Source organism: Anabas testudineus, chromosome 6, assembly GCF_900324465.2.
Source record: "Anabas testudineus chromosome 6, fAnaTes1.2, whole genome shotgun sequence".
Lineage (NCBI taxonomy): Eukaryota > Metazoa > Chordata > Actinopteri > Anabantiformes > Anabantidae > Anabas > Anabas testudineus.
Genome location: NC_046615.1, coordinates 11,122,700 through 11,148,046, shown reverse-complemented (window position 1 = coordinate 11,148,046; position 25,347 = coordinate 11,122,700). Strand labels below are relative to the sequence as shown.

The 25,347-nt window shown below is 42.2% G+C and overlaps 2 protein-coding genes across 2 annotated transcripts; both read left to right on the top strand.

The window, feature by feature from the left end:
- Positions 1–356: 356 nt before the first annotated feature.
- prpf18 (PRP18 pre-mRNA processing factor 18 homolog (yeast)) lies at positions 357–8,072 on the top strand. Its single transcript, XM_026366493.1, has 10 exons — positions 357–514; positions 1,213–1,290; positions 2,710–2,811; positions 2,905–3,018; positions 3,378–3,524; positions 3,775–3,843; positions 4,248–4,388; positions 4,482–4,553; positions 4,655–4,810; positions 6,048–8,072. Exons 1-10 carry the CDS (start codon positions 449–451, stop codon positions 6,126–6,128), a joined length of 1,026 nt encoding a protein of 341 aa, XP_026222278.1. The 5' UTR covers positions 357–448; the 3' UTR covers positions 6,129–8,072.
- A 2,333-nt stretch (positions 8,073–10,405) lies between these two features.
- On the top strand, positions 10,406–21,580 carry si:dkey-234i14.6. Its single transcript, XM_026365376.1, has 5 exons — positions 10,406–10,978; positions 16,438–16,614; positions 18,512–18,721; positions 19,788–20,001; positions 20,530–21,580. Exons 1-5 carry the CDS (start codon positions 10,493–10,495, stop codon positions 20,706–20,708), a joined length of 1,266 nt encoding a protein of 421 aa, XP_026221161.1. The 5' UTR covers positions 10,406–10,492; the 3' UTR covers positions 20,709–21,580.
- Positions 21,581–25,347: the final 3,767 nt, after the last annotated feature.

Below are 25,347 nucleotides of genomic sequence, written 5' to 3'. Positions count from 1 at the left end.
AATTGTACTGCATACTGTGGTCAGTAATTGAGTTAATGTGCTCCTTATAATCTCTGAAGTTGGTTTTTGCAAGACAGAAGTAATGGTAGTTCTTAACCTTTGGAACACTTTTTTAACTGCAGTTCATGGTAGATTTTAGTGTTATACTGTGTATATATATATATATATATATATATATATATATATATATATATATATATATATAGAAAAATGTCCTTTAAAGGCCCAGTCAAGCCAAGTCGCCTTGTGTTTTTAAGGTTTTATTTTGAAACACCTTCAACATAATAAAATAGCAAATCACTGAGGACTCTTATACTGAAATCCAGTAGTCTGGTGTTTTTCGAATAACTTCCGGTTTCAATTTCACGCTGTAGCCTTGTTCCAACAGTTTCTCATGAGTGGTTATTTGTCCAAATAAACTAACAACGACCAATATTAATGTTCTGAAATGGATATACTCAAAGCTGAAATTGCTAGGAAGAGGAAACACGTAGAAGAAAAACAGCTAGTGGATGTGAGTAGCTGATGAAGTTGTTTGTTTTTGTTAGCTTGTTAGCTCTGCTGCTAATGTCGTCTTTCCAGAATCTTCCTCATTTTTACATGTAACTTATCAATTATCTGTGTTAAACACAGTTATAGCTAACAGATTATTAAGTCAGCAACTTTAACAAATACGTAGCGTTACATTAACATGTATTCGTCGCCTCGACAGCCTGCTTCTTAAACTCGTGTCGATGTTAGCGTTATTATAAATAGATACACAGATACTAAGATAAAGGGAACATAAATTCAGTGTTTCTGGTATCTTATATGTCTTTACTCTTTTATTCACCCTTTTATTAAATCTGATGAAGGATTTTATTGTTCTCTCCTTATCTCTCCATATCTTATGGGACCTCTAAAACATGCAGCAGTCAATCAGAGATGAACATCAGAACTGTAAATTGTGACATAAGATTTTGCTAAAAGAGGTGAATTAATTATGTTAAATGCAGATATGCTTAAATGCAGTATGTTTAGTACATTTAGTCAAACTCATATATAATATGAGTTATATAGAATAATAAATTATAAACTGCTACTGCTTATTAATATACCACTATAAAATATTTTCTACGACTACTGGCTTCACTACCAGTATTATGTTTTCATTCTGCTCTACTTCAAGTTTTATAAAAATGTTAAACAAGTCTTTTATCTGTCTGGTTTCAGGACTCCAAAAAATTCTTCAAAAGGGGCGATCTTGCACGCAAAGAGAGAGAAGATTACTTCAGAAGATGTGGATTTAAGGTTGATATTGAGATTAATTATCTTCTTTCTAACACTCATCGTCCTTTCTTCCGCTGATGCAGTAGTTCCATTTTTTTGCCAGGAAACAAAATAAGATCAGACATTGTTGTTGATCAGTTGTTGATTAGTGTTTGCACTTGTTTACTGTGCTGTTTTTCCCCAACCTGCCTCTGCTGCCTGCATCTGTAGGTTCAGAGAGAGACTCCTGAGAGCCAGGTATGGGTTTGCACAGTGAAAATAGCTGACAGGATGCATGATGAAAAAGATAAACACCCTGTGTTCCAAAGCTTCTGCTTCCTTGGTATTCCTTTTGAAAGTTGAAAGTCAGTGAGTATGAAAGTAGAAATAGCATGGTGGAGCTAACTTTGTTTTCAGTGCGGGTTGTTAGAAATGACATCTGGAGGGTTGACATATTTAGGTTCAAGCTGTTGAAATAAAGACAGATCAGTCACACTTAGACCATAATATACCCGTATATCTACACATAAATGACATTTCTTACCTGCCCTCCTAGTTTACTCTGCTATGTAAATGTATTCAGTAAGTATGCATTTACGTGTGCTGCAGTTATGCATTAAAAACTACTTACATACTTGGCAACAATCACTCAGAAAGCAAAGGAACAAGGAAAAGAAGCCACAAAACCAAAGTGGGACACATACTCAGTGTGCATTTCAGCATGGGATATTGAACTGTAATAAAAATTATTCTGTTTCCAAGCTGTGCTTTTTATTTTGCTCACAAACTGTGACAGCGGCTTTAATGTTTAGACCAACTATGAGATATTTCTGGTTTTGTCTTACTATTTTTCATGAAAAATGACATTTATGTTGTACTTGTGCAAAGCCTAAAATGTCAAATTTGTTAAGCTATTGTTTTTTGCATATATACAGGATGAAGTGTTTATTTGAACAAGGGCTGTTGTTTCATTCAGTTTCTGTTCATTCTTTGAGATTGTGCTAAAATCTAATAGCACCAGGATGCATGTGCCTACAACAGCATGATCTGGCAGAACACTTTAAGTTTGCTTGCAAAAAAGTCTGAATATGTTTTGCTTGTGATTAGGTTTTAGGTGGTACAATCAGCACATTCATTCCTAAATATTTAGAATGAATATTTTGTGTGCATCTATTTATTAAATGTTAAGTTTTTAGTGATCTGTGATTATGTAAGACCTGCAGGTAAGAGCAGTGTGAAGGAGTTCTGTTTAGTTTATCATAGTGATACACATTGACACTGTTCTCCCGAGGACTTTTCTCATGAAGACATTGCAGATGCTTTTCTCACAAGTTCTTTTCACTTATCCCAGTTGCATTAGTTTGATTGTCTCTTGAAATTAACAAATTCTAGACGTACCTGTACCTGTACACCTCTCCAGTAATCTGTGTGTATTTCTCTTTCCTCCACTTTGTCCTGAAGATTGATAAGGAGGAAGAAGATGAACCATCTACATCAGCTAATCCAGTGTTAGAACTGGAACTAACAGAGGAGAAGCTGCCAATGACACTGTCACGACAGGAAGTAAGTCAATATATAACATTAACACTCCCCTTTTTTCTTTTCAGATTCTGCTTTTCATATTGGTTAATTTTGTATTGTATTGTACTTGTCTAGGTTATTCGACGGCTTAGAGAACGAGGAGAGCCAATCCGACTGTTTGGAGAGTCCGACTATGATGCCTTCCAGAGACTCCGAAAGATTGAGATTCTGACTCCAGAAGTAAACAAGGTAAGACTGACGCTGTGTGGAAGTAGAAGACATCATCAAGTATCTAGATCCAGGCAGAAATTCACACCTAAGCCTTTACATTGGAAAACTGCATGTTATTACTCCTTACTTCTTTTTGATATCAGGCTTTCTAAATACACACCTTATGCAATACTGTTCTATAAACGTGTCACCTTACAGAATAAACAAAATCAAATTTTATTATGTTTCTGAACATAAATGTTATGTGAAGTGTTAAATCCAGGTACTCATGTTTTCTTGAGGAAAAGTGGAATTTACACAGATGCTGTTTTATCGTGTCATTAAAAAAAATCTTAAATTGTTTGGTCATAATGTTTGCTGTGCTTCTTTATATGTAGGGCTTGAGGAATGACCTGAAAGCAGCCATGGACAAGATCGACCAGCAGTACCTGAATGAAATTGTTGGAGGAACAGAGTCTGGAGAACTGGACACCCAGCATGACCTCAAAGTGCATGAGGAAAATACCACAATAGAAGAACTGGAGGTAAACCTCAGACCGTACTGCATCAGGGAGGATAAATAAGATCCCAGTAATTTGGTAGATGCTTTGATCCAAAGTGACTTACAAGTGAGATACATAGCACACAGCAAAGAAGATATTTAAAGCAAAGTGAGACATAAGAGCCAGATATTAAGGATACTTTTTTATGTTTATTTTGAATTTGTTAAATAATAACTTTTATCAATTGGTCATATTAATTGATTGTGTCTGGTATACTGAATTTCTTTCCTAGGCTCTTGGCAAAACCCTGGGCACAGGAGATGATGATGGAGACCAGGATGTTATTGACAAATTTTTGAGCGTAAGACAATAAAATCATGCTCTAACTTGGATCTAGAGGGTGCTGTTGTGTAAAAAATGTTTCTATCACTGGTGTACCAGCGATTTATATGCTTGTTCTTTCTTCTCTGTTTTTTTGATTATTTATATTGCTGTTAAATAAATGAAGAGATATATCAATGAGAATTAAATTCACCAGGTGGCTTTAATGTTGTGGACAGTGGTCAGCAATGGAAAAAATGTAACTCTGGTCATGAATGATAGGTGTCAGAACACAGCTTGTTAGTGTTATGGTGGTGGGCCCTGTCTATTATTCTGTCATTTCCAGTTGAAAACAAAGAATCATTATCTATTATGTTAATCACCACTGATATCACCATCTTTGCTGTTAATTTCATAATAGCGTTATCTCCTGTTGTTTTCTAGTTTCTTCTTGGTGTTTGGGCTAAAGATCTTAACAGCCGAGAGGACCATGTAAAGCGAAGTGTGCAGGGCAAGCTGGCTAGTGCAACACACTCACAGACCGAGTCTTATCTCAAACCACTTTTCAGGAAACTCAGAAAGAAGGTAATTCTTATGATGAGAGTAAAAATAAAGATGCAAGATGAGGTTTATGACACGTGAATTTAACACTTTTTACTTCATTATAATCTCTTTCAGAGCTTACCAGCGGACATTAAAGAGTCAATCACAGACATAATTAAATTCATGTTGGAGAGAGAATATGTCAAGGTATGTTATGGTCTACTCCGTATTACTGTTATTCACCAAATTAGTCCTTTCATTATTACAAATGTGTTACTACATGCTTAACTTTGCAACATTTCCCACAGGCAAATGATGCCTATCTGCAGATGGCCATTGGAAATGCTCCCTGGCCTATCGGTGTGACTATGGTGGGTATTCATGCTCGTACTGGACGAGAAAAGATCTTCTCCAAACATGTGGCCCATGTTCTCAACGATGAGACACAAAGGAAATACATTCAGGTAATACTCTGAGACATCAAATCCTTTTTAGAATGGCAAAGCTTTTGAAGCAAACTTCAAACAACATCAAATACAGTGTAATAACCACCAAGATTATGACACTAAAAATGTAATGATGTAATGATGGTTGGAAATCATGTCTGCACATTTCACAGTTACATTGTTGGGGGAATATTATTAATGCATATTCTGCTACATTATTGTTTTCAGTGTTGGCACCCCACTGTTAATGAAAGAAAAACCCAGAAAGGTCACTGAAATAACTTGAAACTGACAAAAGTAAAAATAAATAAAAATTTACTAAAAATCAACTTGTGAAAATCAGACATTGCTTTTTTGGCTCAACAGAATCATTTTAAAAAACAGACTAATGAAACAGGCCTGAACAAAAATGACGGGAGCCTTAACCCAATATTTTGTTGCACAACCTTTTGACGCAATCCCTGCAATCAAACAATTTCTGTAACTGTCAATGAGACTTCTGCACCTGTCGACAGGTACTTTAGCCCACTCTTCTTGAGCAAACTGCTCCAGCTGTCTCAGGTTTGAAGGGTGCCTTCTCTAGATGGCAGCTTCATACATAGATGTTCAGTGAGATTTAGATCAGGACTCATAGAAGGACAATTCAGAATAGTCCAATGTTTTGCTCTTATCCATTCTTGGGTGTTTTTAGCTGTGGTCATTGTCCTGTTGGAGCACCCACGACTGAGATCAAGCTTTCTGACACTAGGCAGCACATTTCTCTCCTGGATGATAGTCTTGAGATTTTCATTGTACCCTGCACAGATCGGTCCTTGGTCATCATCCATTAACTCTACTAAAGGGCAGTGCTATGATCTGGGGTTGCAGCAGTAGGTCAGGTCTAGGTTCAGCAACGTTATGTGCCCAAAGAATGAGGTCAGCTGACTTCCTGAATATACTGAATGACCAGCTTATTCCATAAATGGATTTCTTCTTCTTCTTCTGGGATGGGCTGGAGGAGACTTTGTGCAGTGGTCCGACATCAATACAAGATCTTGGTGAAAAATCAGTGCAACTTTAAACGGAAATAAATGTTGTGACATTGCGAATCTTATTCAAACAATGGCATGGCGAATATATGTCCTAATCAAAGCTAAAGGCGCTCCAATGAAATATTAGAGTGTGTGACTTCTTTTGGAACAGGCAGTGTAATTTACCCTTTTTAAAAATACTTTTCATTGACAACTTGCCGTGTTTTTTATTTTTCTTTCCACAGGGATTGAAGAGACTAATGACTATCTGCCAGAAACACTTCACAACTGACCCATCAAAGTGTGTTGAGTACAACGCTCTTTAGCTCCTGGATGGGAATAAGCACCTCAGTGATGGGCTTTGGTATGACTCAAGTGTGGTTGATCTTTGAGTACATCTGCATTTCATAAAGGATAACCATCAGAAGAAATGCATAATTTACATAGAAATGGGATGAATATATCCAGCAGAGTGACGCTAAATTATAAGTGTAATAAAAATACCTCAGATTTAGCTGGAGAACACTCGTCATCCCTTAAATTGCTGGGTAGACTGATGCACCTATTATTCCATGAATAGTCACAGATTTTCAGTCTGTGTGTGTTTAATGATGCTCAAAAGACAACGTCATTCACTGCTCTTGATCTTGCAAACGTATTCATTTAATGCCAGCTTGCGTATGCTTTACAAATGTTTATTTGATCTGGCATGTTTCATTTACATGTACCAAGAAAGATCCAGTTGTGTAAGTTTTCCACACCTGTATTATAGTTAACTCTGAATTACCATGTCAAAATCAATGGAGCTTTAGTTCTAGAAGTTTTTTGTCAGTAATTGTCATAAGTGCCCCTTTACCATCTCTGTGAGAAACATGTTTTTTTTTTCCAAGTATTAAGATCATGTGAAAAGTTAATTTTCCCCTTCACGATATATTTTCTACTTAAGTTGTGGAGATTTGCCTTTGTGCATTCGATTTTACAGCTGGATGGTTGAATGGGACTATCTTTAGCCTCTGCTGTTTTTTTGTTTGTTTTTGTTTGTTTTTTCTTCATTGAAAAATGTAACTGTAAGAAAGACAGTTCTTATCAAAGAGGTCTTCTCAGCAAATGTACTATGACATGCTTCAGTAAAGTTTGAATTGACGATTTGTATATTTGAATATAGTGTAAATGTGAAGGTAAAGGGATTGTTTTGCTGTTATGTGCTCTACTGGAAGGCATTGTAAAAAAAAACAAACTCAATTTCCAACAACTGATTGCTGATGGAAACCTTCCAGCTAAGATCGTAACATCCCGCGTCACACGCTGACCTTAGTGCACTGTGTAACCATGGTGATCTGATCTTAGTATGTTCTCGGGTGCCTGAGCTCACGTCACCACAGTTTCAGTCTGTCAGCTCTTAACACGTCACTACTTGAGACTCAGCTGGACAGCTTGACAGCTGGCAGCTCAAATATTGTGAACAAGTGCTTCATTTCCCTCCTAAAAGGCGCCCACAGCAAAGAAGACCGGTTTCTTTTAACAGAGTCTAGAATCATTTGGACTCAAGTTTGAAATAACCTGATCAGGAGTGATTACATCTGTCCTCCCATGGGAGCATTTCTCTGCCTGTCCTTGAGCTAAAGTAAGCCAAGTATTTTGGCTGTTTTCCATGCTAATCTGTCGTGTCACTGTCAGCTGTGAGGTTTACTTAACCGAGGCCTTGAAACGATGGTTCAGTGGAATGTACTTGCAGTTCACTGTAAGTTAACCAGAAAACTCTCTGTGTTTTCATACCTGGGGTTTTATGTGAGCTCTTTGTTAACCCCCAGATCAGAAAGTACATTTATTTTAGGTGGTCATCCTCAATAATACATTATAACATTTCAAAATACAACAAAGCTATAAATTTCAATTTGAGAATATTGTAATTACTCATATGCATGACATTCGAAGATAAAATGCTGTGAATGAATGAAACCACGAGCGCAACAGTGTGGTGAAAAATGTCAGTTACAGTACTCGGCCCACAACACATGCTGACACAGTGGGTAGTAACGATGTCGTGTCTGGCTTAGAGCAAGCACAGTGGGAGAGTAATTGTGCTGGAGTCTGTTTAGGGTGAGCACATGAAAAAATGACTTGATGAGAAAAAACAGGACTATGACGGGATTGCATTTTTGTTGAGTGTTTATGGTCATAACAAATACCCATGTGTGCCTCCCAATGTTTTCAGAGTATAAGAATGTCATCAAAATAGCTGATGTGTTTCTATTACAACGGTCACATTATGTTCATTGTCTCTGTCTTGATTTTCCTCTTCATTTCACTTCTGCTCACCCAAACTATTCATAGATGTTAGGAAGACTGGAGCCTACAGAAATACTTTATGTAGCCTCATTCCAATATGTGAATATGCTGATTTAATGTGACCTGGATTCCCTGACAACAACAAGGGTTGGTATTCATTATGTTGGGGCCTAACGTGTTTTTTTTTTTTTTTTCTTTCCTCTTCAGCCCCATTAATGGCTGTAAGATGTGGGAAAACTGATGAAAACCTTCTCTCTGTGGTCCTTTTGTTCAGACACAGAATTGTGTCGCACACGTGAGGGATCCACTCCGTGTCATTAACGCATTCAAATTTACAGCCTCTGTGGAAGGATTATCTCCACCACACCTGTGTGACTGCATATATTAGCATGCCAATGTGGAAATCAAAGCAAATGTGCTCTTTAGATGCTTAATTGTTTTCTAGCGTGTTATTCCATGATACGTCTCATTTTAGGTAAAACATTTTTTTTAAAGTTGCCACGCGGCCACTCTCCATTCATTCCTCTAAAAATGCCTGGTCTGCGGCTGCCTACTGGCTCGGAGCGCTAGCTGTAATTAGAGCTTTCTTTCTCTTTTCATCTGGACTGGCTGGACTGTATGATTGTTGCCAGGCACCTGAGCAGAGGTGGAAACCAATTACCGGTGGAGGCATAGTGTATCACACCAAGATGTTTCTATCTGTGTGTGTGTGTGTGTGTTTGTCTTTCCTTCCTCACTCTCCACCTCTTTGTCTGGATACCTGGCAATTTATATGGATTTATGGGTTCACACACTTTTCTTTAATGGTCATTGACACATAGACAAATACACCATAGGAGCCTCATCGTCAGCTGCCTGTGAAGGTTTTAGCTTATTATCAGGGAGTCACTTAGGTAAATTGATGTCACAAACACCTTCCCCGGCTTAGTTTGTTAGTGGCGCTCAAATGAGGCTTAAAGGTCAGATCATTAGTTCAAATGCTAAAACAATAATGATGATGATTCATGTTTTGCATTGGAGTTATTCATTTACTAAGGAGAAAAGGTGTGAGAGAATATCAGCGAATGCTGCTCATTGGTAATATAAAATACATTAGTTCATGTATTAAACTACACACACTTATAAAACAACAAACATGCAGCTACACTATCATTTCTCTTCTGCTTTTTTTGCATCATTACGTTCTATTTTCAGCAGCATCATCTTAGAAATGTGCCTTTTTTATATAAACTAAATTGACCTCGTCCTCTGAGGAGAAATCACCATGGTGAAATGTCTTAATGGCCTCAGCCTCCTGCAGTTCGGAGATGAAAGAAGAGGAGCGATAAAGAGAGAAGTCAAATCTGAGGCCGTGTACAACACTGGAGACGGACATTAGCATGCCCTTTAAAAGAAACAAAGTGCAAATTGAAATACCTGGAGTCAACGTCTCCCCAGTCCTGTGCAGTATATTGTGTTTATGTATGCATGTCTTTCTTTGGTACAGTGGACAGACAGTAGTTTGCTTGTTTGTTTGGTTCATTCATTCATTAATTGTGACGACATTTTAGCTGCTCTGCACAACTTCAAACGGTTAAAACCTGGTTTTAGGAGTAAGGTTAGAATTAGGGATAGACATTTAGTCTTAATGGTTAAGGGGCAATAATTTATTATGAAGACATAATGAGACAAACTTGTCTGTTTGTGTGTGACCTCGCTAAACTTCTCTAACATGGGAACAGTTTAGTTCCTAGGAATTGAGAATCACACGCCCACGGCTGGTTCAGAAATATGACTGATTTAAACATTTACTCATGTAGCCTGCTGCTGTTCTGTGCTGGAGCTCTTCAGACATCATCAGTCTGTGTGTGTGAGGGAGTGTGTGTGTTATGTGCATGCATTGATTTCTTTGTAATGACATTTTAGTCATGTGGGGTATTCGCAAATTCACTTCAAACACTTTTTGAAGACAGGGGGGTCAAGACCAGATTTTAGAGTTAGGATAAAGTTTAGGGTTAGAGGCATCATGTCAGTGAGAATCCTCACAAGTGTGGTGAGGTGAGACATGACTGTGTGTGTCTTCAGGTGAGTGTGTGTATAATATGTGTGTGTGAAAGAGAGAGAGAGAGAGGGAGAGGTGTGTGTGTGTGTGTGTGTGTGTGTGTGTGTGTGTGTGTGTGTGTGTGTGTGTGTGGAGGGGGGGAGTCCATTGTGCTGCAACAACTCAACTTGCAGCGGAGGGAGGGTGAGGACGCAGCTGGGCTGCCGTCTGCGTGCGTGGATGTGAAACCTGTTTCTCTCTCTCAATGAATGCGCGGATGATGAGAGAGGGCGCTCGGCTCTTGGATAAGCAAGGATAGTCTCCAGCACCCGGCAAAAACATCGCCTGACACACGCCACAGCATCGTTTCTTGCTCGCGGCATGGACGAGCTGCAGGCGCAGGATGCTGGAGTTGGAGGAATCGGGGGAAGCGCGGAGGAAAAGTACCGCGCTCTCGCCTACGACACCGCGCTCAGCACTCTGGTGGCTGTGGCCGTGTATGTGGTGGTGAAAGTGAGCCTGGACGGCATCAGACAGTGGCGGGCCAGGATGTCGGTGCTCATCGTGGGTTCGGGACCCGTGGGGCTCACGGCCGCCCTGGTCGCTGTCCGCTCCGGGAAAGTGCTGAAGCTGACCCTGCTGGATGAGAGGTACCGGAGCGCCCTGCTCTGCCGGCCCCAGCAGATCGCCCTGGATGCCCGCAGCGTGAAGTTTCTGCTGGGACTCGGGGTGGACTTTGACAACATGGAGGGCTGCTGGCACAACGAGCATTTCTTCACCAGAATAGGCGTGTTTCAGGAGTACCTGCTGAGCATCCTGGAGCAGAAGAAGCACAAGGTGGACGTCAAAGTGCAGCTGGGAACCAAGGTAGGAGCCTCTGAACAGGTGGCGCCCCAGTGTTTTTACAGTGTCATGTGCAGCCAGTGCTTCAAATGAATCAGCATGCTCTACTAATCAACAAATGTCACCATACATCCAGTGGCAGCTTCTTTATTAAATACCTCTTATGCAAACGCATCACAGCTACCCAGACGCCGCTGACCTGGAAACACTGTGTAATAACTTTGAGTGCAGACTCCAAGTCTCACGCTGTGTCATCATGCAAAAACACTGGGCTTTCATAGTCTGTTTAAAATCTGATCCTCCCTAAATAGCAGCTGTCAAAGAAAAAAGAGGCTGGTGTGTGTCTCCACTGCAGCAGAGGTCTGATAGCTCTGAGCAGTGATGGTGACGGAGATGTCTGCTCCCATGTCCAATCAGAGGCACCAGTCTTCTTGGACTCTGGTCTGCTCTTGTAGCATTTATTTAAAGGGCTTTTTGATTTTTGTGTTTACACCAACATGAGCCACTTTGCTGTGAAGACACCCCATAATAAAACTGTGTGTAGAGCTATGTTCTTATCATCAGGTATGCAGCACATATAATATTGTGCAATGCCCAAAGCTTCTCCTCACACAGTATTGTATAATGTCAGACTGAAAACAGGCTGATCAGTTGAAATAACCTGTTATGTAAACTGACCTTAAACCCGGGAGAATTTAGGCCAGTGGAAAGTAAAATCAGTATTATAGGGATATTCCGATCCAGACATAAACATATGTTGTACAGAAAAAACAGGGTATTCTACAGACAAGAGAGAGTTTTATTGTGTGCTCTGGCACCCGATTTCAAGTCAAGTCAAGTCAAGTCAAGAAGCTTTATTGTCATTCCAACCACATATAGCTGAAGCAGTACATAGTGAAATGAGACAACGTTTCTCCAGAACCATGGTGCTACATAAAACGGCAACAAGACAAACATGGGGCTGAGGACTGCTAAGTTGTCCTAGCAAAACACATAAAGTGCATCCTGTGCAACCTAGTGCAAACAGTGCAAGAACACAAAGAAAAAGTGCAGACAGACGTCAGAAGACAGTGCAAAAACAGAACACAAAACACAAAACAGCAGCGACCAGTAGCGGAAATGAATACAATTTACAACTGAAGGATGGAAACATGTCGAATCTAGCGAGTGTGTGTGCTCAGTTCAGTTTGTTGTGTGTGTGTTGAGGAGCCTGATGGCTTGGGGGAAGAAACTGTTCAAAAGTCTGGTTGTGAGGGCCCGAATGCTCCGGAACCTCTTCCCTGATGGCAGAAGTGTGAAGATTGGGTGTGAGGGGTGGGTGGGGTCGTCCACAATGCAGGTAGCCTTGCGGATGCAGCGTGTGGTGTAAATGTCCGTGATGGAGGGGAGAGAGACTCCAATGATCTTTTCAGCTGTCCTCACTATCCGTTGTAGGGCCTTGCGATCCGAAACGGTGCAGTTCCCAAACCAGGCAGTGATGCAGCCGCTCAGGATGCTCTCAATGGTTCCCCTGTAAAATGTAGTCAAAATGGGGGGCGGCAGATGGGCTTTCCTCAGCTTCCTCAGGAAGTAGAGACGCTGCTGGGCCTTTTTGCTGATGGAGCGGGTGTTGAGTGACCAGGTGAGGTTCTCCTCCAGATGGACACCAAGAAATTTGGTGCTCTTGACGATCTCCACTGACGCTCCATCGATGTTCAGTGGAGAGTGGTCACTCTTTGCTCTTCTAAAGTCAACAACCATCTCTTTAGTTTTCCCAACGTTCAGAGACAGGTTGTTGGCCTTGCACCAGGCTGAGAGCTGATGTACCTCCTCTCTGTACGCTGACTCGTCGTTCTTGCTGATGAGACCCACCACAGTCGTGTCATCAGCGAACTTGATGATCTGATTCGAGCTGTGCATCGCTACACAGTCGTGAGTCAGCAAAGTGAACAGCAGTGGACTGAGCACACAGCCCTGTGGGGCCCCAGTGCTCAGCATGGTGGTGCTGGAGATGCTGTTCCCGATCCGGACTGACTGGGGTCTCCCAGTCAGGAAGTCCAGGATCCAGTTGCAGAGGGAGGTGGTCAGACCCAGTCGGCTCAGCTTCCCAATCAGCTGCTGGGGAATGATGGTGTTGAATGCTGAGCTGAAGTCTATGAACAGCATTCGAACATATGAGTCTTTGTTGTCCAGATGGCTGAGAGCCAGGTGGAGAGTAGTGGTGATGGCATCGTCCGTGGAACGGTTTGGACGATACGCAAACTGCAGCGGGTCCAGTGAGGGTGGAAGCTGGGACTTGATGTGCCTCATGACCAGCCTCTCGAAGCACTTCATGATGATGGGTGTGAGTGCAACAGGGCGGTAGTCGTTGAGGCAGGAGACAGTAGACGTCTTCGGCACCGGCACGATGGTCGTTGACTTGAGGCATGTAGGAACAACGGCGCTGCTCAGGGAGATGTTGAAGATGTCAGTGAAGACATCCACGAGCTGATCTGCGCATTCCCTGAGGACCCTGCCAGGAACGTTGTCAGGACCAGCAGCCTTCCGTGGGTTGATTCTGCGTAGAGTCTTCCTCACGTCGGCTGTGGAGAGACAGAGCACCTGATCATTTGGGGGAAGGGTGGATTTCCTAGCTACCGTGTTATTCTTTACCTGTACCTCAAATCGGGCGTAGAAGTCGTTCAGCACATCTGGGAGGGAGGCATCGCTAACACAGACGGGTGGAGTTGTCTTGTAGTTAGTGATCGCCTGGATGCCCTGCCACATGCGCCGGCTGTCTCCGCTGTCCTCAAAGTGGCCGTGGATCCTCCTGGCGTGCGCGCGCTTCGCCTCTCTGATGGCTCGGGACAGTTCAGCCCTTGCTGTTCTTAAGGCCGTCATGTCTCCTGCTCTGAAGGCGGAGTCCCTCGACTTCAGCAGCGCACGCACCCTAGCAGTCATCCACGGTTTCTGGTTGGAGCGTGTAGTGACGGTCTTGGAGATGGTCACATCATCAACACACTTGCTGATGTAGCTGGTCACTGATGATGTGTACTCCTCCAAGTTGACGGAATCACCGGTGGTTGCAGCCTCCCTGAACATGTCCCAGTCGGTGCACTCAAAGCAGTCCTGAAGAGCAGAGATGGCTCCTGCTGGCCAGGTCTTTACCTGCTTCAGAACCGGTTGGGAGCGTCGGACAAGTGGTCTGTATGCTGGAATTAGCATAACAGAGATGTGGTCTGAGTATCCGAGGTGGGGGCGGGGCTCCGCTCGGTACGCGCCGGGGATGTTAGTGTAAACACGATCCAGCGCGTTCTCCCCCTCGTAGCAAAGTCCACATGCTGATGGAGTTTAGGGAGCACCAACTTGAGATTTACATGGTTGAAATCTCCGGCAATGATGACCAGGCCGTCAGGTTGGGCGTTCTGCACGTCGCTGATAGCTCCATGTAGTTCACCCAACGCCTCTTTGGCATTAACGCCAGGAGGGATGTAAACTCCAAAGATGAAAACAGTGGTGAATTCCCTCGGTAAATAAAAAGGTCTGCACCGAACAGTCACAAACTCCACAAGTGGTGAACAGTAGCTGGAAACCAGCACAGAGTCCTTACACCAGTCCATGTTAATAAAAACACACACACCACCGCCGCGACTCTTACCGCACAGAGCTGGGTTTCTGTCGGCTCGAAACGCGGTTAGGCCGTGTAGCTTGATGGCGGCGTCCGGGACTCTGTCGCTGAGCCACGTCTCTGTGAAGACAAAGACGCAGCAGTCTCTGTACTCACGCCGCGTAGTTCGCTGTAGTCGGATGTAGTCCAGTTTATTGTCCAGGGAGCAGACATTAGATAAAAACATGGACGGTAAAGCCGGCCGGCTAGGGTTAGCACTTAGCCTAGCCCGGACACCCGCCCGTTTGCCGCGTTTCCGCTTCCTCGAGCACCGCTTCCGATGTGCCTTCGCCCGGCCACCGGCCTCAGGCAAGGCCGGAGACTGGGGGCCTGGTGTTCGTGGCCGAAGTCGTAACCCGAGGTCGCGGAGGTCGTCCTGCAGATCATCATGCAGCTTGGTCGGTGCATTATACCTGAGTCGAAGCAGCGTCTGGCGATCGTAAACCCGAACACAACTGTTGTTGGTGTTCATTATTGTGTGTGGTCGTGCTAAAAACGCGGAAAACCACGAAAAGCACCATTGTTGGTCTCCGGAGAGGCCGCTGCGAGCTACTGCCGCGCCGCCATCTTGGATCAACTTTCAGTATAGGACAACAAAGAAGTAGCCTCAGAAGGCTTTCACTGAGTAAAGCAATGAGTGCTCAGAGTGAGCACACAGTAATTAAATGCTCAGTGAATATTTGTGTCATGGAAGGAAACCAGAGGCCACAGTCGCTGGGTATCGTGTGAAAGTGCTTTTATTACACTTGTGTGTTGCCACGCTTCCCTGGCTCTGACCAGCAGCTTTTCTCTCCTCTTCAGCTCCGGTGTGATTTCTGTTAGCTGCTGCTGTCTTCACTGCTCATCCAGTGACTTAGCAACCTTTGAAAAATGGAAGACAAGGTCAGGATGGCCTTTGATCACAACAAACTTCAGTTTCATTTAGAGTCACTGCCAAGTTTGCCATTACCTCTGGATTAGAGAGGACCCTGTGTTTGATGGCTTATTTTTTTACCCTCCTAACCTGTCAGTGCTTCAAAGGTCAGCGAATGTAAAATGAATCTTTTGTAAAGGCAGTATAAATGACTTAAATATAATTCTCACTGGTTCAGAGCCATTTTAGCCTATGTGAGATTCTTTTATTTTTCCTTTCAAGCTGCCAACTCACTCTGTCCTGCTCTTTCCTGTCTGCAAAGTCAAGTACCTGGTGTTTTACTGAGGGGCAGTGATGCACAGGCATAATAATAAATCTCTCTGACAGATGCACTGTTGCTAAGACAAGCACAACCTCTGGAGTCCATTTTAATGACTCGTATGGGTATGCTACAATACACCCTAACTGTCACAGGCAAGTCTTAGTGGAAGATTATTCAGTAATGAAACAGTAACATTTAGATGTTTGCAACCTATAAGAAGCCTGTTGTCTGGTCTATCTGTGTTATCTTAAAAACATTGAACACAAGATGAGGTATATTTTATAAGGCTCTTCAATGTTTTGCAAAGTCATTTGGGGTGACATATCTGCAGTATGAAGCTCTGCATATCCAATAATCAGTAATTCCTGTCATTTCAAACACTAAAACAGTGTCCAGACCCCCAGATCTTTTACTAAAGAACAATGTTTTCAATCAGTTATTTTTGACATTTTTGAATGAGGAAATAGCTTAGTCCTTTTTATAGGTAGCTCTCATTGTTATTTTTAGTGATGGGACTATGTTTCAACCCTGATGAAGAACCCGTGAGGCTGAGGTAGACTAGTATCTTAACTAATGTGACTAGATGAAGACTTTACACATTGTCACTCCTTCCTCTACCTAAGAGAGCCAGAAGAACCCTTTCTTTCCTTGTATCAGTAATTTTCTTCTTGTTGTTCTTGTAGTTCACAGAGGAATACCTGCGCCGTATCCCGCACGGTGACTGGCCACGTGTGATTGTAGTGGCTGATGGATCGTGTGGAGACACCTGCTCCGTACTGGGCATCAGCTCTGACTACACCGTGGAGTCCTGCCATGCCTACGGAGCTAATGCCACTATAGAGAGACTAGACCAGAGACAAGTCAGTGCACACTGTGTAAACATACAGTACATGAACATATATACAGTGATGATGCACTCACTCATGTGCACACACTGAGTTGATAACCAACTGATTACTGTTTGTGTAAAGAATGAAAGCCGTAGAAACAGGATATTGCAGTGAAGGCCACATAAAGCTGATTTGAGAAAACAGTGATGTGGACCAGCCACGAGCAGCTGAACACAATACCTGACTCTTATATAAACAGGCCGATTTCAGCAGATTGTTGGATCTTGTCAGCATCAACAATGCTCCTATTTAGATTCACTCACTGAATTTGATAACAGCTGTTGTTTTGATGGAGGCAGGCAATGGTGATGATAAAGCTTTCGATTCATTACGCCCCCTGGACAGACTCATAATCTCTTCCCTGCCAGGTGAATATGAATCAGGCTATCAGCAGTAATGTTTTTCACATAGCGCGCCAAAGGTCACTTATCATTAAAAAAGCACATGGTTCTTTGAGTGATATTACCAAGGCACCCACATAAGACCGAATAGATAAGTATGGAAATCTTCTAAAATAAGCCCCAGATTGATTTAATTATTATTAAGTGTGCAATATAAAATGCAGATTAAAGGATGGAGCAACAGTCAGGTGTCCATATGTGCATATAAACAGGTTTTGTTGCTGTAACTATTCTTCCTGGTATCACATTCAGAGATCCCTCCAAAACAAACCTCCTCTGTGAGTGCTTGGGGACAAAATCGCTCCATGCTAAAAGATATACATTTTTCTTTGATGACGATATAAGTATTCAATCTTCTTAGATTAAGTAGACATCTTCCAAAGTTGCAACATTTGTAGAACAAAAATCCTTCTCTCCAGTTTCTTTCATTGCCATTTAGCATAGAAAACACTGTCCACGAAAACATAATATTTAGCTCTAGGTAATCATTTGATGTGTTGACCCCGATCACTTTAATAATTTATTTAATTATTATTTTAATTAAGGAATGTTTTAGTGTTTAAACGGTGGATCTTTACTTTAAGACATAAAAACAAAAATAAGCTGAGTAATATGTACACAGGCACTTGTTCAGGCAGAAGTATTATTGAGAGAGTTGAGCAAACAAACATCACGTCCCTGCTGGTCCACTGGGGTGAAACCTTTCAATTGCAGACAAATGATATTTGCAGCAGAAGTCTGCTCTTCGTCCTGCTCAGATCACCAGCCGTGAGCCATCACTGGTAATTCTATAATTTCTACAGACTGACTTGAGTAGAAGGCTGCTCTTGGGATTTTATTCAGTGACTGTATCTGTACAACACAGAGGATTTTGGATAAACAGATAAAAAAAAAACCTCTGGTTTGATAACTAACTAATGGTGAACACAACATAGTCTTAGTACACATTCATGCCATGTTTTCTTTAGTGACTTTGCGGCTGCCTTTTATCGGGGCTTCGTCTCCCTGGCTGTTTCCTGTAGTGATTGAATTTACCTCCCAGCATATGACCTGACCAGCCCTACCGTTCCTTCCATCCTCTCTCCGTCTCTGCTCTGTTGCCTCATCTATTTCCCTCGGCTGCGCTAAATTCTGTTTGATCCCACTTGGCTGGTTTATGTCATTGAGAATAAAATTGATCCATTCTGGTTTGAGGTAAAACGGGAAGTCTCTGGCACATTGAACCACGGAATAAAAATCAAGTCATTTTTAATCTCCACTCCAGTGATAACACCCCACAGGCACAGAAAGGCAATATGTTTGACACATATCATAGGGTACATATATGTTTTAAATGATTCTTCCTGAGCAGATACATTGATATTGACCAAGTAAAGCTCATTGCTGCTTCTTGTATATCTTCACACATCTCAAATGATTTGATCTCCTCTCCTGTCTCTTCTTTCCCTCTCTCTCTCTTAACTCAGGTACCAACCCCTGAGATCCGTGCCCACAGCCTCTACTTTGATCTGTCTGCTTACGGAGTTGAGGCCCTCCGAGAACATCGAAACCCACCCTCTAAACCTGGCTTCCACCTCAAGATCTATGGCACCTTCAGAAACCGCTACATGGCCCTCGTCTGCCCCACTTCAGACACCAAGATGGTTCGCTTCCTCAGGCACACAGCCAACTCCTCTGTGAGACTCTTGTCCCCTTTTGATAAAATCTCTTTCAAACCTTTTGAATTCTGGCTGTGAACTATACCTGCGGATGCATTTCCACGTTAATGCTTTGGACAGTGCCGCCCTGCCTACTCATTTATTCCTCATGTTTCGTTTAGCAAATGGCCTTTGACTGCACTATTGTGGGAGTCCATTAGTGTCGGTGTTTGTTTGTGTGTGCATGTGTGAGTGCGTGCATGTGAGTGTTTAAGTCTGTGGGCGAACTTGAACATAAGCCAATGCGTCTTCAGCCAGAGATGAAGAAATAATGAAAGAGGATGAGGACAAAGTGGATCTCAGCAGTGTGTGTGTGTGTGTGTGTGTATCTGTGGAGGTCATCAGTACCCACATCAGTTAATAAATCCATGGCAGGTATTTTCCTTCCTGTGCTCAACAACAGTTACAACCTCTGTTTTATTGAAACTCTGCTCAGGTTATGTATAACCTGGACCCACAGCGTGTAGTGTAGCACACACACACTTTACAGGTGCATAGCCAGACCATTCTTGGAGAGCTTGTTGCTATGTGGGTGGCATTGAGATGCACTGTTACTTGGTAACAGATGACTGTGCAAGTATGGGTCGAAGAAGAGCAGAGTTGGCCGGTGAGAAAGAGCGACAGAGGCAGAGGGAGGCTTGTCACTCAGCCTCCAATTACTCTAGAATCACAGGGAAGGCACACAGCAATCAGAAGACAACTTCAACTTTTGATCTTCAGTGTTCATGCTTGAACATAAAATGATGGTGCTCTTTTATAAGTCACTTCAGATGGTGTATTAACAGGCCAGTGTTCTCGACCTCGCGACACAGCCTGAAGTCAGAGTGCTGTGGCATTTCCTGCAACGGTTCAACTGTAGCAGTGTGATTGAGAGTCAGACTCTCCGTACAGTACATGTGTGTAAAAGTAGCAATGTCTATAAGCAAATCAGCCTGTGACATTGGTGAATCTCAGGTAAGAGATTGGTGAATCTCTTACCTGTTTGCCTTAAATGATGCTCTAAACTATACCAAATATCTTCTAACTGTCTCTGTGTGCTGTGCAGATCATGAAGAACATTTTCCATCAGTCCTTCAATGCCTACAAGACGGACATAGAGCCTCGTCTCAGTGACGTGACGCTCCACCACATGCAGTGCAGCCGGCGTCTCTTTGAGATTCAATTATCGCACAGACGCATCAGCGCTGCCTACATTGAAGGGGATGATGTGGCGGTCACTGTGGAAGGGGAGGCAGCACGAGTCCTTAACTTTGACACAGGTATGCATGTCTATAGCACAGTATGCATTGTATTTTATTGCGTAGAACAGGAAGGGGCATTTGCTTTAAAGTGAAAAGTACCGATTCTAATATGTGCCATTCTGTGCATTTCATCATCTTAGTGTTGCTGAAGGTGAGAAATTATATCTAAAGATCTCTATTAGCAAATCAGAGAGCCCTTTGAACAAATGAGACAGAGTGAAAATGAGAGATTCACAGAAATGGAGACACAAGAAGAGTGTAAATTGTTTTTTATGCATGCAGTAGGGGTGTGTTCATGGCTGTATGACTCACTACTGCACTGGGTGGCCTTTCAGCTGACGAGTATCTAGTTGGTTTCCATGCTGCTCAATGTTTATTCATGTAACGATATCGCCTTTTCATCAAGGAGATAACTATGACTCCAAGGATACAGTTTAGTATTTGTCTTCAAAATTAGGAACAGTATTTATCTGCACATTAATGAGATCGATTAAATTTGAATGTGTTTGTGTGTATGTTTCTGTTTCTTTCCTCTTTATCTTCCAGGTTGTGGAGTAAATCTAGGTATGCGTGGTCTGGAGTCGATGGGGACATTCATTTACCGGACAGCAACTGCTGTGGACCAGAACGATATTCTAGAGGCGCTGTCAGCTAAGATGCAGCACTCCAGACAGGTGGCAGAGACCTTCAAGCAGACAGGACTTGCTGAATCAATGTTTGAATGAAACAGGAAGGATGACCTGATGAATCCATAATGCCACCTAGTGGAGAGCGGTGGATAATTTGTGTTTACAGTGAATGTTTACAATGCATCATGAAGTTTATGGGTAATACATGTAAACGTGTGGCCAAGTCTTCGTCACCTACAGTGGATCTACTCTCAGTAGACAGAGTGAGAGCAGCAATGCCCACATTTAGTTTGGTATATTTATAACAGGTTTGATTTTCAGGTTATCAAGCTTCATAATACAGGGAGCTGTGGCAGAAAGGGATACATAATATCTTATATTTGCAGTGAAACCATATATTTAGGCTATTATTGCACTGTGGATTTGGATTTCTCTGTAGTGTGACAAAATACAGGAAGGAAATTCAATCAGGTCTACCTAACAGACTGTGAGTCGTCGGAATAAATGAAAACTCAGCGGTCTTTACCTTTTTCATCACTGCTGTTTTTTTCTTATATTGGGGAAAGTATTTTCTTGATTTTCAAAATCTTGCTTATTGTGGTCTCTCGACACCACGTCAGTGGAAGTGTTGTAGCACAATTATCAGCTACTGCCGAGAATGAATGAAAGTGTTACAGTAAATGATTTACCACGGGAACCACACACGCAGAATTAGATAAAGTGAGGAGGCAGCTGCTCCAAAGTGTTATTATCAAGCCGGTTCTCTCTGTGTTTGTTTGACAGTGTGGTGATAATCGTGCTGGTGATTTGCTAGAGAAGCCTATTTTTGTGTGCTAGCTTGTAAATGAAGATTTTTTTATAAAAAAAAAAGGGGGGTACTATGTTTATATTATAGACCAACTACATTGTTACAAATTTCACTTGTGTCACTTTTTTTACTTTCCTTTTTTATATTTTGTCAGTGTGATTCCCAGTTCTATTTTATTTCAGATGAAGAAAAGTATGCTTACAATTTTGCTCCAGTTTAATTGCCAATAAAAATGGAGACACACTGATTTGAGAGAGTGATATGATTGGTCTTTTATTAAACAGTTACACATTATATTTAACAGTTAACAGTTAATGAAACACCATGTTAGATGCTCTTAGAGCTCGTCAGAGCTTCATTTGTAATAATGAAGTATAAAAGTGTATTTAATTCAGTTTTGCTTTAAATTATAACATGATGACAGACTAGAAGATGTATCAAGATTTTTAACAGTTTTAATTTTGTTTTTGAAATGCTTCATTGATCCCATGGGAAAACTGGTGTTGGGGTCGGACGTCATTTGAGGTGCTACTCGAGGGCATTTAAAATAGTTCTCACTGTTAGTTTATGTTGTTCAAATGCATGCATTACATATAATTATCAACCAAATCATTAAAACCATGTGTCTAACAGTGTGTAGGCCCCTATCAGGTTACCAGCTCCACAAACCCTGTGAGGGTGTGTCTGGCATAAATACATCAGCAGCAGAGTTGTGTTTGTTGAGAGGTGGGACCTCCTGGATTTGACTCCTGCAGTGCAGCCTAAAATGATCAGTCATCCAGGTGAGATTTCCAGTGTTTATTTCTCCATCACTCTCTTTCAGTGTCAACAACATGCAGTATTGTTACTCATCCCGCAGTTAATTGTAGGAATTAATTGTAAAACCCAACTTGAGGGGAAATTTAATGCAAATATAAAAGATCCATTACCTCTGAGTATTAGAGGAAAAGCAGATTATATAGGTAAACAGTGAATTTTCTGTTAATGTACATGATGCAACATTACAAATGACTAGAGCTCAAGTGCCCTTCTGCATGAACTTAACAGTGATAAGTTTTGAGCTGTAGTCAATAAAGGTGAGACACGGTGACCTGCTGAGATCTATTAAACTGCTCCATGCCAACCTGTCCCAGCCTCTAGCCTAACAGACAACTAAGGCTCTCCTACCCAAAGCTGTTTGCTCTGTCTAATTAAAAACATCCATTCACTAGCTGTGCCCCCCAAGGTCAATAATCTGGACCTCTGCTCTGGCCTCTGCTGTAGCACAAGGTCTTTCATTAGATTAAATACAATAATGAGAAAATCTTTTATCTTTGCATATAATTAAAGCTTGGATAAAGGACAACTTAATCAATGATGTGGAATGACAAGTTCGTAAATGAATTAGATCTGCCAATTGGGGCTTGGCCGCAATCAATGACAAATGTTAAGCAGAGACTGGATGGGCTGTAGTCACAGCAAGGGGCATCTATCACTCCAAACAAGCCTATCTAATGCTGGGGGCATAGAACGAGATTTAGCAGGATTACTGCTCAACTTTGGTGGTTGTGCAACTGTGGTGTGACATTAATTCAATTCAATTTAATTCAATTCTATTTGTATAGTGCCAAATCACAATAGAAGTCATCTCAAGGCACTTTACAGTGTAAGGTTTAAGACCTTATAAATTGTAGCTGTATACAGAATTATATAGAAAACCCAACAACCCCACTAGGAGACAGTGGAGAGAAAAAAACTCCCTATGGAGAAAGGCCTCGACTGAGTGGAAAGAGGAGAGAAAAGAGCAGCAGGCAACAAAAAAACAACGACAACTAGCAGCAAAAATACTGGACAGGTTGGTAGGACCAGTAACTGCACTCTGGAGATGTACAGAGAATACCTGAGGATTACAGAGTAAGAGAGACAGAGAGGAGGATGCACAACTACAGGAGAGAGAAGACACAAAGTTAATGACATGCAACGGTAGAGTTTGAATGGAGGGAGGAGAGGAGGAGCTCAGAGTATCAGTAGAGGTCCCCCTATGAGGTCTTTAAGATATGATGGAGCTTGGTTATTGAGTGCTTTAAATGTTAGAAGTGTTTTAAACTCTATTCTGGATTTCACAGGGAGCCAATGGTAAGTGAGCAAAGTATTAATTGAGAGAGAAACTGTGACTTCATGATTGTCATTAATTACTAGAAACATATTTACATGATTACAACTGCATCCAAAGCCAACACAGCTTTTTGGATGACTTCCATGATCCCAAAGAGCCACTACTGTATAAAGTCTGCATGGATGCCAGGTTTAATAATATTATCCAGCCATAGGAGGGCAGTGTTGTCCTGTGTAATGGAGTTAAGCCAAGTGAGCCAAAGGACAACACAGGATGAGGACTTGAAAAAATGATTGACAGAATAGATGGCTGCACTGCTGTGCTGTCAAACATTACTAATAAAACTATTATTAAAAATAAGTTAATTTATTTTTTTTATTAAGAACAATAGTCTCCTGTAGTGATGTGGAGTCTGACAAGTCTGCTGAAACAAACTCGCCCTTTGGCCTTAGATCTTCAAATGTTCTTATTAATGTGAATTATATTAGTAACTTGTGAAAATTGTAATTGTTGTAGTCTGAAGTTTCACTTTGATAAGAGATTAAACAAGAAAGTGGTTTTCACGGTTCTCGACTGGCCCTGGCGTGAGTTTGTGTTTCAGGAGATGGGAAAGGATGTGAGCACGGGTTTGTATTGACAAGCCTTCAGTTGCTGTCTGACATACAGACAGGAAGTCACTGTCACATGACTGAGATATCGGCACCTTGTCCGATTGCACAGAGAGCCTCTTATGTTTGCTGCCAGCACAAATACAGGCCAAGTCATTCATATACACACACACACCCACAAAGAGAGAGAGAGAGAGACAGGATGAGAACACAGCCAGAGAAAGAGAAATGTTAAGACTGCTGGGGCGGGACAATGATTTACTTAATGTTCTTTTGGTGAATCTTTATGTACAGGAAACAGAGTGAGCTAAATCTTGCAGCTGGATTTCTACCTGACTGTTGGACAATTATCAGTTCCTCTATCTGTTCAGCTCCTATCTGTCCCATCACACTCACACCCAATTTCCCTAAACTGCCACAGCTAATAAGTGGGCCTCTCTGTCAGGAAAGAAATCAGGCCCGCTGTTCTGACTAAAGCACACATCCCTCACTGCTCCCTGTATCCTTCCTTCTCTCCCTTTTCTCTCTCCGTCTCTTCTTCCTTTCTCCATCACCTGCTCCACTAATCCAGTGGAAATCAGCTCTGCAGATAGAACATGGCCACCTCCTCCTCCAGCTCCTCTTTTTCCTCCCCCAAGTTGGCGTGTGTGTGTGTGCGTTTGTATGTGTGTGTGTGTGTGTGTGTGTGCGCATGTGTGTGTTCAGGGGGGATGTACGCTGTGTGACAGTGGTAGCCTCAGGGCCAGGTTGCTGTTGACAGGGACGAGGGTCTCTGATTTGAGGAGAGCCGTCACACCAGCGACTACAGCTGCCTCCCCAAGTGACACCTCCCTGTTAGTGGGAGATGTGGACACGTGTGTCATGGTGTGTGCGTATGTGTGTGTGTGTGTGCGTGCGTTAGCAATGTTGATGGTGGGGTTGATGGACTGACTGGCTGCCTACAGTGCTCAGGACAAACAGGGAAACTTTCCCTGATGAGCTGACAGGGCCTCATGTTGAACACCTAACTGGGGTCCGGCTGGCGCTTGGACAAAGTGCAGAAGAGGTGAAAGCAAGAAAGACAAAAAATGAAAACACAAGTCAAGCTGGTCAGGGCAATGAAAAGAAGTGAAAAAAGGAAACTAAACAGCACACAGTCCCAATGTGTCATGCTCATGTGCAGAGTGCATGCATGTCTGAGTGTGTGTCCAGGCTGTGTAGATCACCATTCCACCTTATCTAATT